The 14668-nt window shown below is 46.3% G+C and overlaps 3 protein-coding genes across 4 annotated transcripts in view; 2 read left to right on the top strand and 1 right to left on the bottom strand.

Annotated features, from left to right (window-relative positions):
• Nucleotides 1-4204: 4204 nt before the first annotated feature.
• Nucleotides 4205-5272, bottom strand: LOC119648859. 2 transcript variants are annotated; one of them, XM_038050744.1, is made up of 3 exons: nucleotides 5207-5272; nucleotides 4428-4888; nucleotides 4205-4365 (listed from the first exon to the last, which is right to left on the bottom strand). In XM_038050744.1, the coding sequence occupies exons 2-3, from the start codon at nucleotides 4809-4811 to the stop codon at nucleotides 4273-4275; spliced, it is 477 nt and encodes a 158-aa protein (XP_037906672.1). In that variant the 5' UTR covers nucleotides 4812-4888; nucleotides 5207-5272; the 3' UTR covers nucleotides 4205-4272. The 2 variants fall into 2 exon arrangements, with proteins under 2 accessions (XP_037906672.1, XP_037906671.1); XM_038050743.1 differs by lacking the exon at nucleotides 5207-5272 and having other exon boundaries at nucleotides 4428-4945.
• The window catches only part of LOC119648860 (chromosome transmission fidelity protein 8 homolog), an 11112-nt gene continuing 1513 nt past the window's right edge, over nucleotides 5070-14668 (top strand). Inside the window, exon 1 of the mRNA XM_038050745.1 lies at nucleotides 5070-5180. Within this exon, the coding sequence (XP_037906673.1) occupies nucleotides 5161-5180 (20 nt within the window). The 5' untranslated portion in view covers nucleotides 5070-5160. The remainder of the gene's footprint in view (nucleotides 5181-14668) is intronic.
• LOC119648856 (general transcription and DNA repair factor IIH helicase subunit XPB) lies at nucleotides 5390-8181 on the top strand. The gene is made up of 4 exons (XM_038050733.1): nucleotides 5390-5569; nucleotides 5645-6140; nucleotides 6199-6731; nucleotides 6818-8181. The coding sequence occupies exons 1-4, from the start codon at nucleotides 5512-5514 to the stop codon at nucleotides 8122-8124; spliced, it is 2394 nt and encodes a 797-aa protein (XP_037906661.1). The 5' UTR covers nucleotides 5390-5511; the 3' UTR covers nucleotides 8125-8181.

The following is a 14668-nucleotide window of genomic DNA, read 5'->3' as shown; positions in this document are numbered from 1 at the left end:
AGCTGGTAATGTGGACGTAACTGGTCTAACGCCGGTATGTGAAAAAAGATCCATGCAGCCGACGACAACTGAAGACACTGCGAAAAAAGGCGAAGTTTCTTAGAAATGAAGACATGGACGTCGCTACACCACCGAGTGTGGCGATATCCAGAGAAATTGGACGCCAGAAAGCGGTACTTTCCGCAGAAAGTGAGGACAAGTTGATAACCCCGGTGAGATCCACACAGAACGCAGTAGACTCTTCAGTTAGCGGCGGTTTTCATATTAGACTGCACTTATGGCTACAAACATAAGAGTTAGTCAAATCAACCTGAAGCATGCTGCAGTATTGGATCAGTCAAAGGGACTAGGATCTTTTTCGATGAAAGATCCTCGAGACCGAGGGCCTGCATTCTGATGTCAAAATTGTTAGAGGCAACCATACTGAGGCAATTCGGTTCCCAGGATCTTGTTGCGGTCAACTTAGAATATCAGGTTAATGGTAAGAGGAGATACGTAATAGTGTCCTCTGCCTACTTACCCTATGATTCTTTGGGTCCTCCGCGGACGCAAGAACTAAGGGATCTGGCAGTGTGTGCAGAGTTAATAAGTCTTGAACTTTTAATAGCAGTAGCAGTAGCAAATTCAATCCTAGAAGAGAATAGCTGATGGCCAGACCATTTTTTTCCTGTTAGAACCAAACAAACATACTGCAAAGTTTATTCTGTCGAAAAGCAAGACTTGCAGAAGTATTGTGGGCATTATGACTGGCCATATATTCAGAATAGGCATTATCCAAGATGATACGTGTCCATCCTGTAATGAAGAATCGGAATCCACGGAACATTTTCTATGTGAGTGCCCCGTCTATGGCCGCATCAGACATCAGATTTTTGGTGCTGCTGTGCTCCAACGGCAGCGAGTAGCATCACATCAACTAACGGAAATCCTGCGATACATAAACGAATCCTGGATATTCCGTTAGACGGGGTAATCGGGTACAATGGACCACTAGGGTCTGAGCGCTCAGAACCTTTGCCTCTCCTCCACCTCAAACACAACACACACATTTGTACTAAACACTATTTACGAGTATCAGCTCCCCACCAAAATGTTTCTTAAGCTAACGTTGGGACATCGAACTCCGAACCAATTGCTGCGCGAAATAAGACAATTGGGTGGGAGCAAGATCGGCCCAACGTTAAACTCGCCAGCAAGTGGTCTAGTTTTGCCGACTCACTTACCGACAGGCGCCTAATCAATTCGCTCTTCAACTGCGCATACGAAGCGGACTTCACCACATCGCCCACCAAAAGAATGGACTCCTCGTCCAGGCCGACCACCGCGCAGTTGAAGCGGGTCGCGTCCGTTGTGATTCCGGACATCTGGAACTGTGCTTCCAAATGCACGAGCCATAACTCCGGGTTCCGCCACCAAAACGGAGGAACGCGCACGGCGAGGGCGGTCACTTGCGGGTCCGACGGCCCTGCCGCGTCTTTGTTGTCGATCGACATTCTGAGAAAAGAAAAGAACGAGTTTGTAATGAAGACGCGGTGAATTTGCTCCAACCGACACGGCAGGCCGCATCCACAAATGACCGCACGAACAAAGAAGACAACAACACCCCGAAGCGGACGCCTTTAAGCGCAGACCGAAATTAAGAAGGACCCCGTCAAGAGAATGGAGAACCCGCGATGATGATAAACACTTCAACGCCGTCTCCTGCAGCGGGTATAATATTTATTTATGTTCTTTTTCTTTCAAATTTTTAAATTAACTTCTAACTTAACTTTAACTTTGGTAGGTTAAATGTATAAATTACTAATTAGAACAATTGATAAACGGAATTGATAAAGAGTCAAGTTCAAGTTTTCGTTCTAATACAAATTATTGAATTGATTTTTCTTTACACACACACACAAATAAAGATAAGTTAAGCAGGTGTTGTCTTGACTGCTGTACTTGTTGTTGCTGCTGTTGCGCTCGGTTGAGTTCCGACTCGGGCTGGCGTGAATGCGAGCGGCCGTCGCGGGTGATTCGATTCACCGGGGCGGAGGCTTGAACTTGCGATCCTCGGGCTACTTCTGATCGTTGCCGCGGCCACTTCTGTCCCTGCTACGTGGCTCTACCTGCCGTCAGTTGGGCGCGCTCCACCCATAAAAGAATGTTACTCTAAGCCGGGTTCAGCTTTCTAGAAATTCGGGGTCACCACTTTAGATACTCTCCTTCACTCCGCAACTAGTTTTGGGGCCAGGCTCGTTCAGCTCGAGCGTTATTATGCAAAAGGAATATCACCAATTAGTATTCGTTCACTGGCCGTTCGGCAGCTCATACAAAAATCAAATTCCAAGATACTTTGTGTCCCCTCACTGTAACAATTCCACTTTCGCATCGAGCACAGCTGGTAATTTCACTACTTTGGTCGTAGTTTCCAAAATATCTTTCATGAACCTTTACGGTTGATGCTAGGCAGAACAAAGTTTCACGTTGTCTGCTTAGTTATAGTTGGGATCAATTGTTAAACAATTTCAATTTAGTTCTACGTCTGTTTTTCTTTGGTTTAAATAAAACGATACACCGAATTTAGTTCAATTTGGATAATCGATGAATTTTGTTTAAAAAGAAAACGTACTGTGTGCACTTGCCGGTGGTCAAGACAGGAGAGAGCGGCTCATCTCCATGCGGTCTTTTCCTGTCCCAACCAACGGCACCTTCTCACCGCTAGTCCTCCACACCCGTGGCGAGTTCTAAATAGTGGAGAGTTTAGCGCGCCATCTATTTGCTCGCATTCGCAACATTCGAAATAAATTTCGAATGCCGCGAATCCTGCTGCGCCACATCACTCCGCCCCCAGATGAAATGTAGGGGTTTCAGCGACTGAATCCGGAACTGCGTTCTCTATCAGTCCGCGCAGCAAACGCGACATTGCTTAGGGGCGCACACGAGTTTCAGCCTGCATCCGCCGATCTCGAGCTGGAAGAAATGTTCTCCCCGCCCGAGAACGCGGCACGGGCCTTCATATGGAAGCTGCAGCGGCTTCCGGCCTGATCAGGACATGCGTGCACTTGTCCAGCTCCTTGGGCGCACAGGCAAGTGCGGACGAGTGTCGGGTGGGTGGTGTCCCTCAGCAGACGAACAAACCCCGACTCTGTGAGACTCGATCTCTTGTCGAAGACCAAATCACTTGAGAGTCTTGGGTTCTCCCCGTATACCAGCTCCGTGGGGCTGGCAGCAAATTCCTCTCGGCGGGTTGTACGTAGGCCGAGTAGGACAAGAGGCAAGACTTGAATCCAGGACGGATGGTCGCGTGCCATAATAGCGGCTTTCAGCGTCCGGTGCCAACGTTCTAGCATCCCATTGGATTGCGGGTGGTATGCAGTAGTCCGCTGGCGTTTAAAACCTAGGAGTTTGCCTAACTCCGACAAAAAGGTGGACTCAAATTGTATTCCCTGGTCAGTGATGACCACTGCAGGGACGCCAAAGCGAGGTATCCACTCTCGACAGAGGTCTTCGGTACAAGATTGCGCCGTAATATCGTCGATGATTGTGAGAAAATACTTATAACCGTGCGAGTCTCGCAAAGGCCCTACAATGTCGAGGTGTGTTGTGTGGAACCGCTTGGTAGTGCGGGGGAATGAGCCCACTTCTTTCCTTACATGCCTGGAGACTTTACACTTCTGGCATGCGATGCACTCTCTGGCCCAGGAATTGACATTCTTGTTCATGGAGGGCCAGAAGTATTTCTCGGTGACTAGCCGATTTGTTGTCCTGATGCCTGGATGCGCTAAGTCGTGAACTGCGTGGAACACTTCCTTGCGAAAGGTGGCCGGAATGTATGGCCGAGGTCCCTTTTCCGAGTTTTCGCAGCAGAGAGAGAGGTTTGAGCCGAAGATGGGCAACTCCCGAAATTTGTATTTGGGGTTGGATTTGAGGCTCTGAAGTGCTGCGTCATCCCCTGCGCCTTGGCAATAGCCGAGAAATCGAGTGAGGCGGGGATGTTGACCTCGGAGACACGAGGCAAAGTGTCAGCAACTATGCTGTCTTTGCCGGACACGTGGTGGATGTCTGACGTAAACTTATTAAGTCCAAAATCTCTTTCCGATGAACATATCACAAGAAAAAGTTTTTACAGAAACCAGCGAGGATGCATAGTAATGACTCCTTAAACGACAAACGAAAGGATCCTTACAAATTACTTTAATCATTTGCGTTCATATCATAAATAAAATACACTTAAAGACACCAAACAGTTGTTAACTAAAAAATTAAGGAGGTGCGGACACTTGCAGTAGCTCACGGTTCTGACTTTTCCTTAGAATCTTCGGTTTTCTTCTTCCTCCTTTCCATTTCTTTCTCAATATCGTCCATAGATATATCAGCGCTCATCTGGAGATTAGAAGGATGATTACTCAATAAAAAATAGCATTCAAACGAAGCAGATCACTTACCGCTTCAGCCACACTCACTACATCCCACATCTGCCTGAAAGCATCAGCCTTCGACGGAGCCTTGTCGTAGTTCCAATAGTTGAAACTATCGAAGGATCCAGCCAATTTGAATACTCGATTTGTATTCTCGTCCAGTGGCGTGTCAGTCTCTTGGAATATCAGTCCTTTATGGGTATTCGGCACGGTGAATTTGCATCCTTCAAGAGAATGACCTCGGAAGGTGTTCCTCATGACTCCATTCTCCTCTGCTGTGTAGTTATTGAAAAAGAGATCCACGTTCGCTGCTCCATCGCCTTGGATTGAAGCCGGCATGTAGTGGAGTTTTATATCGTTTGTTTTCGGGTCGTTCAATTGGGATTGACTTAATTCTAGGTTGATGGACATCTTGTTGAATAAACAACTTGTTGTTAATGCTTGTCAAGGTATCGATTTGAACTTCTGGCGGGAACCACTTATACCAACTACATATTCACAATAGCGAAAAATAAAAGTAACATTTTATAATTTAGATTGCCGGAATTCCAATATAATATTTAGTATTTTAGTAGAAATTAACTTAAATGCTGTGAAATGTAATAAACTCAATAAACACAAGAGATTTGTTTTTACGCTTCCAATAGTCGAGTACAAATACTCTTCCCATAAACCAGAGACAGTTCGTTGACAGTGCATTTGGCGGGAAATCTATTCGTTGTGTTTTCTGTCCATTTTCGATTGGATATAATCATTCAAAATGCCTATTCTTGTCAAAATGTAAGTAATTAGATTATATTTCTTACCAATTTGTTGGAGTGGAAAGTGTTTATCCTGATTTCCTCGAAAATTTGCGAAAGAAATTTAGCCTCGAATGGTGCTAGTCGGGATGACATGCAGAGCGTTACCATACCTTCTTTGTTTTATAGGATTTGTTATAATTTCCCCTCGACAACTTCTTTCATGAATAATTTGACAGATGACGGCGTGAAAGTTTTCAGTCCGTCTCGTCGGCATTTTTGCTTAGATTTGCTTCTTGTTTTCACAGTCAATCGATTGGTTTTAGATCACAATTTGAAATAATTTCAATAACAGTTCGCCTACTCTTCCAATGGGTCCTCCAAAAAAATCCAAACGGGACTCAAAAGGCGGCTTTAGCGACAAATTTGGTTGGTGATTACACATAAGCCAACTTTCGCTGTTCATTTCAAACACTCACGAAATAAATGTTCTCTCAAATTTAGCCAAGAAACGTCGTGCAGAAGACGAGGCATACACCCAACTAGTCGAGGAAAATGATAACGACAATAATGAGGCCGACGGTGTGCCTGGAGCGGCCGCGAAGAATGTCGAGAAAAATGACGAAACGATCCAAGACGATGAGTTCGGGGCCAAGGACTATCGATCGCAAATGCAACTCAAGCCGGACCATCAGAATCGGCCGCTCTGGGTGGCCCCAAATGGACACATTTTCCTTGAATCCTTTTCTCCGGTCTATAAACACGCCCATGACTTCCTAATTGCAATCTCCGAGCCCGTATGTCGCCCGGAACACATCCACGAGTACAAGCTGACCGCGTACAGTTTGTACGCTGCGGTGTCGGTCGGGCTACAGACGCACGACATCATTGAGTACCTGAAACGGTTGAGTAAGACCTCCATTCCCGAGGGAATCGTTCAGTTCATACAATTGTGCACGTTATCGTACGGGAAAGTGAAACTTGTTCTAAAGCACAACAGGTACGTGCGGACCTCCCTCGATCCAGGCGTTGTCCTTTTCATCACGCAATGTTTTCAGGTATTTCATTGAAAGTCCGCATCCTGAAGTGCTCCAGAAACTGCTCAAAGACCCGGTCATCCAACAATGTCGCCTGAAGCGGGATGAAACCGACTTGGGCGACAACTTCATAACGAATGTCACCGACAAGAAAGCGGTTCCATCTTTTGGGGCTAAAGCTGCAGGAGCTGCACCTGCTCCGGGAACGGAGGCAACAGACAAACCAGCTGAGGGTGCCACCACCACCGTCCCCGATGATATTACAAACTTCTACGATAAAATCGATAACGAAGAGGACGAGGATGAGGCCAATCTTAAAACTGTCTCCTTCGAGGTGAATCAGGAGAAGATTGAAGTTCTGCAAAAACGATGCATTGAAATTGAACATCCCCTCCTGGCGGAATACGATTTTCGTAATGACACAATCAATCCAGATATCAATATCGATCTGAAACCCGCCGCCGTGTTGCGTCCATACCAGGAGAAAAGTCTAAGAAAAATGTTTGGTAACGGTCGCGCCCGGTCGGGTGTTATTGTATTGCCTTGCGGTGCAGGTAGGGTTGAATGTTTTAATAAACTTCCCGATTTCCCTACTACCTTACAACTTATGCCCACACCCTCTAACCAAACAATCTTTCAGGAAAATCCCTTGTTGGCGTCACGGCCTGTTGTACTGTCCGAAAACGGGCGCTCGTCCTCTGCAACAGTGGCGTGTCCGTTGAACAGTGGAAGCAACAATTCAAAATGTGGTCGACCGCCGACGACAGCATGATCTGTCGTTTCACTTCCGAAGCAAAAGACAAGCCAATGGGCTGTGGAATCCTCGTAACCACCTATTCCATGATAACGCACACTCAAAAGCGTTCGTGGGAAGCAGAGCAAACCATGCGATGGCTGCAGGAGCAAGAATGGGGCATCATGGTCCTCGATGAGGTACACACGATTCCGGCAAAAATGTTCCGAAGAGTCTTGACCATCGTCCAAAGTCACTGCAAATTGGGTCTGACCGCTACATTGCTTCGAGAGGATGACAAAATTGCCGATTTGAATTTTTTGATTGGACCGAAATTGTATGAAGCCAACTGGTTGGAATTGCAAAAGAAAGGATTCATTGCGCGAGTGCAGTGTGCCGAGGTTTGGTGTCCCATGTCCCCTGAATTCTACCGAGAATATCTCACGTGCAAAACGTCCAAGAAAATGCTTCTGTACGTTATGAATCCATCAAAGTTCCGAAGTTGCCAGTATCTCATTAAATACCACGAGAGACGAGGCGATAAAACCATCGTTTTCAGTGACAACGTATTCGCTTTGAAGCACTACGCCATCAAAATGAACAAACCTTTCATCTACGGCCCGACCTCACAAAATGAACGTATCCAAATCCTGCAGAATTTCAAATTCAACCCCAAAGTAAACACGATCTTCGTGAGTAAGGTGGCTGATACCAGTTTCGATTTACCCGAGGCCAATGTACTGATTCAGATTTCATCTCATGGCGGTTCACGTCGTCAGGAAGCTCAACGTTTGGGGCGTATTCTTCGAGCCAAAAAGGGGGCAATAGCCGAGGAGTATAACGCCTTCTTTTATACTCTCGTTTCTCAAGACACCATGGAAATGAACTACTCCCGAAAGCGTCAACGGTTCCTGGTGAACCAAGGCTACAGTTACAAAGTAATTACCCACCTAGCCGGGATGGATCAGGATTCAGACTTGTTTTACAAAAATCGTGAGGAGCAGGGCCAGTTGCTACAACAAGTATTGGCTGCAACTGATATGGATTGTGAAGACGAACGGTTGCCGGGAGAGATTGGTGCACCACGAGCTGGAAGCTCGAAGAAAGGTGGTCTGGGATCGATGTCCGGAGCTGATGATGCTGTGTATTATGAGTATAAGAAGAAGAGTAATAACGCGCATGCGCATCCACTGTTTAAAAAGTTCCGTTCATAGTCTTCGGGTTAAGTTATTGCCGTTTATATTATTGTGATTCTTTTTGAAAAATAAATATAAATAATATAAATATTTTAACGGGAAGCTTTTCTTGATGAGGTTTAGACAGTCCTTTAAGGGCTTGGGTTCGTATCGTCCCATGAGGAACCCACTGCCTACATGAGTTCCACGTGTCTTTCTCGGGGTGGAGACTTCGTGAATATGTCGGCGAACATTTTGTCCGTTGGGATCATTTCCCCACTCTGCGTCGGCCTATCCGACTAACTTGTTCACTGGTCCTTCGTAAATAAGTACTAGATCTTGTTCATTTCAGATATCTGGGCACTCTCTTTGCCGCGCCCCAATGTTCCTCTTTTGGATCTTCGTTGAACTGGCTCAGGACGCTCACACTGTGCACGATATCCGGTCTCGTCGCTACGGCTAAATACATTAGTAATCCCACTAGCTTTGAGTAGTGTGGATTCTTCGACGGTTTCGTCGGGTCTGTGGCTGCTTTCAACCTTGATGCTGGACTTGCTGGTGTATTCTGCGGTGTGCATGTGGTAATGCCGAATCTTTTCAGAAGTTCTTCGACATATTTCCTTTGATTCAGGCTCACAGGTCCGTTTTCTTGCTTGATTTCAATCCCAATATTTGGCCTCACCTAAGTCCTTTATCTGGAACTCTCGTTTTAATCCCTTCTTCAGATCCTCAATCAACTCTTTGTTGTTCGACGCAGACGGCCAACAATAAAATTCCTCGTCCATGTCGACGTTGGGGTTGTGGTGTGGTGTGGGTTTTAATCCCAATTTTCTGAGTACTGCGCTTAGTCGCTCCTACCACTTTTTCCCGGATTGTTTTAATCCGTAAATCGCCTTGCATCGCCTGCACGCTTGATTTCGTTCTGCAAGGCTCTTCTTCATTTTCGCTGCGTTCGGTAGAATCGGCGATCCTCTTTGCTCGCTACGTATTATATCCTCCAGAGCTTCTTTCAGCGTCGCTGGAATTTCCATGTATAGTGGGTTCGCTAACGAAAATTCACTTGTCAAGATTGGTCTGAACATCGAAGTCGATGGTAAACGACCAAAAGGCAGGCCTAAACAACGGTGGCTTGATACGCTGGATGGGGATTTAAAAGCCTCGAGATTGCATCCAGATTAGGCATTCGATAGAGCCAAATGGCGAAACCGATCGCGACGACCCGACCCCGCTTGTGAACGGGACAAAGGCTGAAGAAAAAGAAGAAGCTCCTCGTCGACTTCTCCATGGAGATATGCTGTTTCCACATCCATCTGGTGCAGTTTCACCCTCACTCCAATTGACAATGCCGCCAGCAATCTAATGGTTTCCAGTCATGTCATTGCAGCGATTCAGGTCCTTAAATCGCTTCTTCGATGTCAATATCCGGCATTAGAGCCAATTGTTCGATGAAATTCACTTCCATCTGTTCGTCGTCGTGTTTATCTGTCTGGTCGTTACCAGGTGACATATCTGATTGGCTCACGCATGTATCTGCCCTTGGACGATTTTCTATGATTGACACAAACGACGTCCCGAGCGGTCGTTTTGTTCCTGAAGTTTCTTCTCCACTTTCTTGGTCAAAAACATTATTGTCGACTTCGCCATCGTGCCCTGAATGATCATCTTCATACTGCGACTTGAACAATACTCGACGCACTAACGTATCTGTTTTTGATCGTCCCGGGTTTCCCAGTCTTTAGTTTGCGGGGCCTTTCTCTTGTTTGTTTTGGTTGTTGGTCCTTTTGACGCTCTTTTTGAACATCTTCTTGTCTCATTTCGTCCTCTGCTGGGTGGCTATATTCAACATCCAGCTGTGTAGATCCATGACTTTTCATGGTGTACTCTTCATTTATTGAAACGACAATTTTCCCGGCGTCGTTTAATCTGACTCTGTAGGCCTTTGCTGTTTTGCTGTCTCCTACAAGTCTTCCTTCTTTTGATTTTTCGTCCAGTTTTCGACGACCTGGTCCTTTTTCCAGGGCAAACGCCTTCGCACCAAACACTCGTAAGTGTTTCAAGCCTGGCTTTCTTTCAAACCATAATTCGAATGGAGTTAACCCTTCATGGCTTTTACTGGGGCATCTGTTTCTCAGGTAGTTTGCAGTTGTGATGGCTTCTCCCCAATATTTCGTCGTAAATCGAATTAGCAGACATCTTGCCATATCGACGATCGTTCTGTTTATGCGTTCGGCGACGCCATTTTGTTGTGGTGTAACGGCACTGTTAGCCGTATCTTGATACCCTCTCGTTTCGTTTGTTACAAAATTCACGACCATTATCAGTTTGTAATACATTAATTTTTCTTCCAGTTTCTTTTTCAACATAATTTTGGCACGTTTTAAACATCTCAAATACATCTTCCTTGCTCTTGAGAAAGTACAGTTCACACCATCCACTGTGATCATCTATAAACGTTACAAAGTGTTTTTATTTATTTATTATCTTGAAGACCATTATTATCTTGAAGAATAACCACCTCCTAATTCAAACATTAAAAACACGCAGGTTGCAGCAGTATGCGGGATTCTCACTCACTAAAACCACCCCTACTTCTCCATATCCCGACGCCAGGTCACCTGCAAAACCAATCCATATTGCCTCCTTTGAAACGCGAAGGCGAGCACCTGCTGCCACAACATATTCCTTCGGCCCGTCGTTCATCTCGTATCAAGAGATAACTCTCTATTATCCGAGCTAAGTAACCAAGGACACCCATTTGGCCTGGGTGCCTTTAGTCCAACTCCAGTTGCCCAAGTTAAAGGCGATACTTACATCCAGTGTCACCACCGCACAGCACTTACCAGCGAACGATGCCTCCCGAGCCAAGTCCACGACCGTTGCTATTGCAGTAGACCGCCCGTGCTCTGTGAACACTCCTTCCATCATGCACGAGGGCGTCATTTAGGGTGGCTTTTGTCTACCAATCTTGTTCATTACAACCTTTCAAGCAGCGTCCTACGGGTTCGTATTTGCCTCAAGGCACAACTGCTTGCAGCAATTCCGCTGATTTTCCCGTATAGCCTTCTTAAGGCTACTTCGAAAATCGTGATATTATTTCTCCGACTGCCGATGTTCTGGTTTCCCTTATGTCCTTTGGCAAAGCCCCTTGTGGTCTCTAGCGTCCACCCCTAAGCCGTCTAGCATTTCCTCATATTGCGTTAATGTTGCACTAGGAGGAGATTAACAGCTGTAGATATGGACGCCCTTTCTCCTTACAAATCCGCTTCCCAGAAATGCCATCTTTTCTTGAATGGCTTGCCCATAACACCAATTTTCCAGATAAGTCTTTCACCAACGTGGCACAATCGTAATTTCGTTAAGTTTCGCAGATTATCCCCACGTCCATATTCGAGTCTCGAATGGTTTGCGAGAGCAAGTTTTGAGCCGCCTCGCAATGGTTAGCAATTTAGCCCTACGATTCAGTCGGACACCTGTCACCACGTATATGACTAGTATATGCTTCTGCAAATTGGCCGAAATCGAGAGAAATACTTGCTCACTAAGTCGGAACACGATCCAACCTATTCTTGCTCTACCTTACCTACAAACAAGCCTAGCCTATATGGCTTCCTGATGCTGCATCCTAAGTTAAATTGGCGACTAAGCATAGAACTGAGGGCTAAGAAGGTCTGTATACCCTCCTATGCCTACAAGAGGACCTTTGTAAGGAAATGGCGTTTTCGGCCGAGGATGGTTCTCTGGATGTACATTGCCGTAGTTGGTTGTATCCTAACATACGATTCTATTGTGGGCTGCAGGCGCTGAGCAAGAAGTACAGTGAAACCAAGCTTAATAAAATTCAAAGCAGATGTCTTCAATATACTTCGACACTTCCTCCCTCTGGAGTTCCGCATTAAATACGCTGCATTGTGCAATGTTGCCAGATTAGACGAAGTATTTGGCAGCTCTGGGCATTCTAAACCGATTACACCAGATTTAAATCGAGCGTCAGTTAAGTCCTTGGGGTTTCAACGTAAGTACCTGTCGTGGAGGCTTAATCCTACGGTCTTCTTAAGACACGGATTGATTTTGGGACCACAATCAGAGCCCCGCTGAGACAAGCAACAACGGTATCAGTCTATACCAAGTGCATGTCTAGCATTCATACTGGTGGATGCAAGACCTACCTAAATCTCTATCGAACTAAGGAGTACGGCACCCGTGTTGAAACGCAAAACCACGCCGAGGCCCGAAGGTCTCTTCTCGCTTGAGCATCACCAACAGCCTCCATGAAGCTCCCACTAGGGGGCCAATCGCAAACAACCGAGCTGTACTCATATACGACAGGAATTCTCCTGTCCCCCCCGTATATGAGTCCAGGGGCTACCCCGGTTCCCCTGGTACCAGTATAACCCTGGTAAGGTTTCGTGGCCGAAGCCACTTCAGATGAGTCCCCGTGTAGACTCGGGTCTGATCGCCCTTATTAAGCCTTGGAGCATTCGCCTACTGCATCACGGTCGGCAAGCCAATGCGATACAGCGTTTCCCGGTGCCACCACGTGGAGGTTCTCCTCGGTCATTTGGTTTTGGTTCAGCCGGCAGGGTTGCCGCCCCGCCACCTCAGACCACCAAATCGAGCGTTAAGAGGAAATTGATATGGGTTTCCAACGAGGGCAGAGTGGAAGACCCGCGAGGTGCTGCAAGGTTACGAGACAATATTCTTTACTGGTGGATCAAAGATGATCTGTGGAGTCGGTACGTTGGTTTTTTCGGATATACACAATGTAGCCGAGTCGTGCGATCATTCAGGATTCGCCAGTCTATTCCAGGCTGGGGTACTGGAGTTACTGAACGTTTTCCGATGACTGGACTGGGATCCGAGCCCCTAGCATCTGTGAACAGTCTGGGAGACACGTCGAAAGTTATCCTCCTCTAAGTTATTGGTCATATGAACATATAAAGGAATTAGCCCGTCGATAAACTGGAGAGCCGGCGCAGGTGACTGTGAAGGATGGAATCTACTCGCACTATTTAACGGCCGCTGACTTCGGGTGGTAAAGGCTCACCACCTCTGCTAAACCAAGGAGAATTTGGCCCTCTTTTAAAAAAATCCGATTGCAAGGGCTTTTGGACCAGACGCTTAAAACGGCGTACAGGATTACGGTGGAGAAATTCTCGGATACTTTCATTGCAACTGCCAGACTGAAGACACTAGATAAAAAGCAGTTACGGTCTTAGGAGTAGTGGCATCAAAGCGGCGCGACACATCGCTGATTGGTCATCCCGGAGCGCTTCATTGTAACGTTTGCCATATGGAATGTGGCGTCGTCTTGTTGGATCATGATCTCGTAAATGTTGATTTCATAAATTTCGGGAAAAAAAAATATTTTTCGTTAGCGCTCGCTTTTAACAGCAACCGTACAGCTTTAAGTATTTCTTTTTTACTTCTTTGGATGTAATGGCGACTGGGTAGCGGAAGTTTGATTCACTCAAATATCCGCAATTTTGTATACTTACGTAGCCATTTAAATAAATAATAAATATTTTTTGCCCAAAAAAAAGGTTTCACCGGGATCAAATTCTATCTTCTCTAGAGACCAAATTTGCGACGCAAACGATTTCACCAAGTCTGCAAGTTCCTTATGACAAAGGAGTTTCCCACGATGTTATTATTATCATTAACAGTATTGCTACTAGGGCTCTGCAGTCCTGCCCGGCAAATGCTCTCAATGTACTCCTGCATCTCCTCCCCCTAGACCTGCACATTAAATATGTTGCAGCGTGCAGTGCCGTCAGACTACGTGATTCCATCTGAGTGAAATTATGAATTATGAAGGGAACAAGTGGTTCCCGAAATATCGGTATTTGCAAGAATAAATATCCACACCAACGAAAAAGAAACAACAAGTTTTTATTACTTCAATTACGTGATTCCAGATGCTGGGCAGCGAAGTCCTACGGCCACAGCAACATCCTAAATGAAATACCTCGGGAAATCTGGGCATCCCCCACGGACTATGTCACACGCAACCTGAACTTCACGAGAAACTTTGCTGTGCTTCCAACCAGGGCAAAATGGAAGACCGGTGGCGTGTTGCAAGACTATGACACAGTATTCTTTACGGATGGATCAAAGATGGCCTATGTAGTTGGCGCGGGGGCTTTCTCGAATACACATGGTGTATCCAAGTCATATGGTCTCCCAGATTTCGCCAATGTACTGGAGGCCAGGTGTCGCCAATGGCTGGAGGGTGATTCAAGCCCCAAGCGTAACATAGCCATTCTGACCGACAGCCAAGCGGCCATCAAGGCCTTGTACTCAACGACGACATCTTCCCGGCTGGTGGGACAGTGCAGAGACGCGCTTAACCGTCTGGGCGGCACGCTTAAGGTCACTCTCCTCTGGGTTCCCGGGCATAGGAACATAGAGGGGAATGAGCAGGCTGATGGATTGGCCGACAAGGCTCTGTTCTTGGCAATCCCTCGGGGAATACAGTCGGTGTTCCGCTGGCGGCTGTCGGCGGCCGAATCTACTCTCATTACCTAGCAGCCGCGGGTCTGAGATTGCGTATGCTTACAAGCTCTGCCAAGTCAAGAAGAATTTG

Source organism: Hermetia illucens, chromosome 2 (assembly GCF_905115235.1).
Source record: "Hermetia illucens chromosome 2, iHerIll2.2.curated.20191125, whole genome shotgun sequence".
NCBI classification, from domain to species: domain Eukaryota; kingdom Metazoa; phylum Arthropoda; class Insecta; order Diptera; family Stratiomyidae; genus Hermetia; species Hermetia illucens.
Note: the sequence above shows the minus strand (reverse complement) of the source record. Positions and strands in the feature narration are given on the sequence as shown.

What these genes read in the sequence shown, in the direction of transcription:
- LOC119648859 (XM_038050744.1), bottom strand. Translation starts at nt 4,811, where the DNA reads ATGTCCATCAACCTAGAATTAAGTCAATCCCAATTGAACGACCCGAAA. An exon ending in TAGTGAGTGTGGCTGAAGCG is followed by an intron (nt 4,366 to 4,427) that starts GTAAGTGATCTG and finishes TCTAATCTCCAG; the next exon opens with ATGAGCGCTGATATATCTAT.
- LOC119648856 (XM_038050733.1), top strand. Translation starts at nt 5,512, where the DNA reads ATGGGTCCTCCAAAAAAATCCAAACGGGACTCAAAAGGCGGCTTTAGC. An exon ending in CGGCTTTAGCGACAAATTTG is followed by an intron (nt 5,570 to 5,644) that starts GTTGGTGATTAC and finishes TCTCAAATTTAG; the next exon opens with CCAAGAAACGTCGTGCAGAA. An exon ending in CTTGTTCTAAAGCACAACAG is followed by an intron (nt 6,141 to 6,198) that starts GTACGTGCGGAC and finishes CAATGTTTTCAG; the next exon opens with GTATTTCATTGAAAGTCCGC.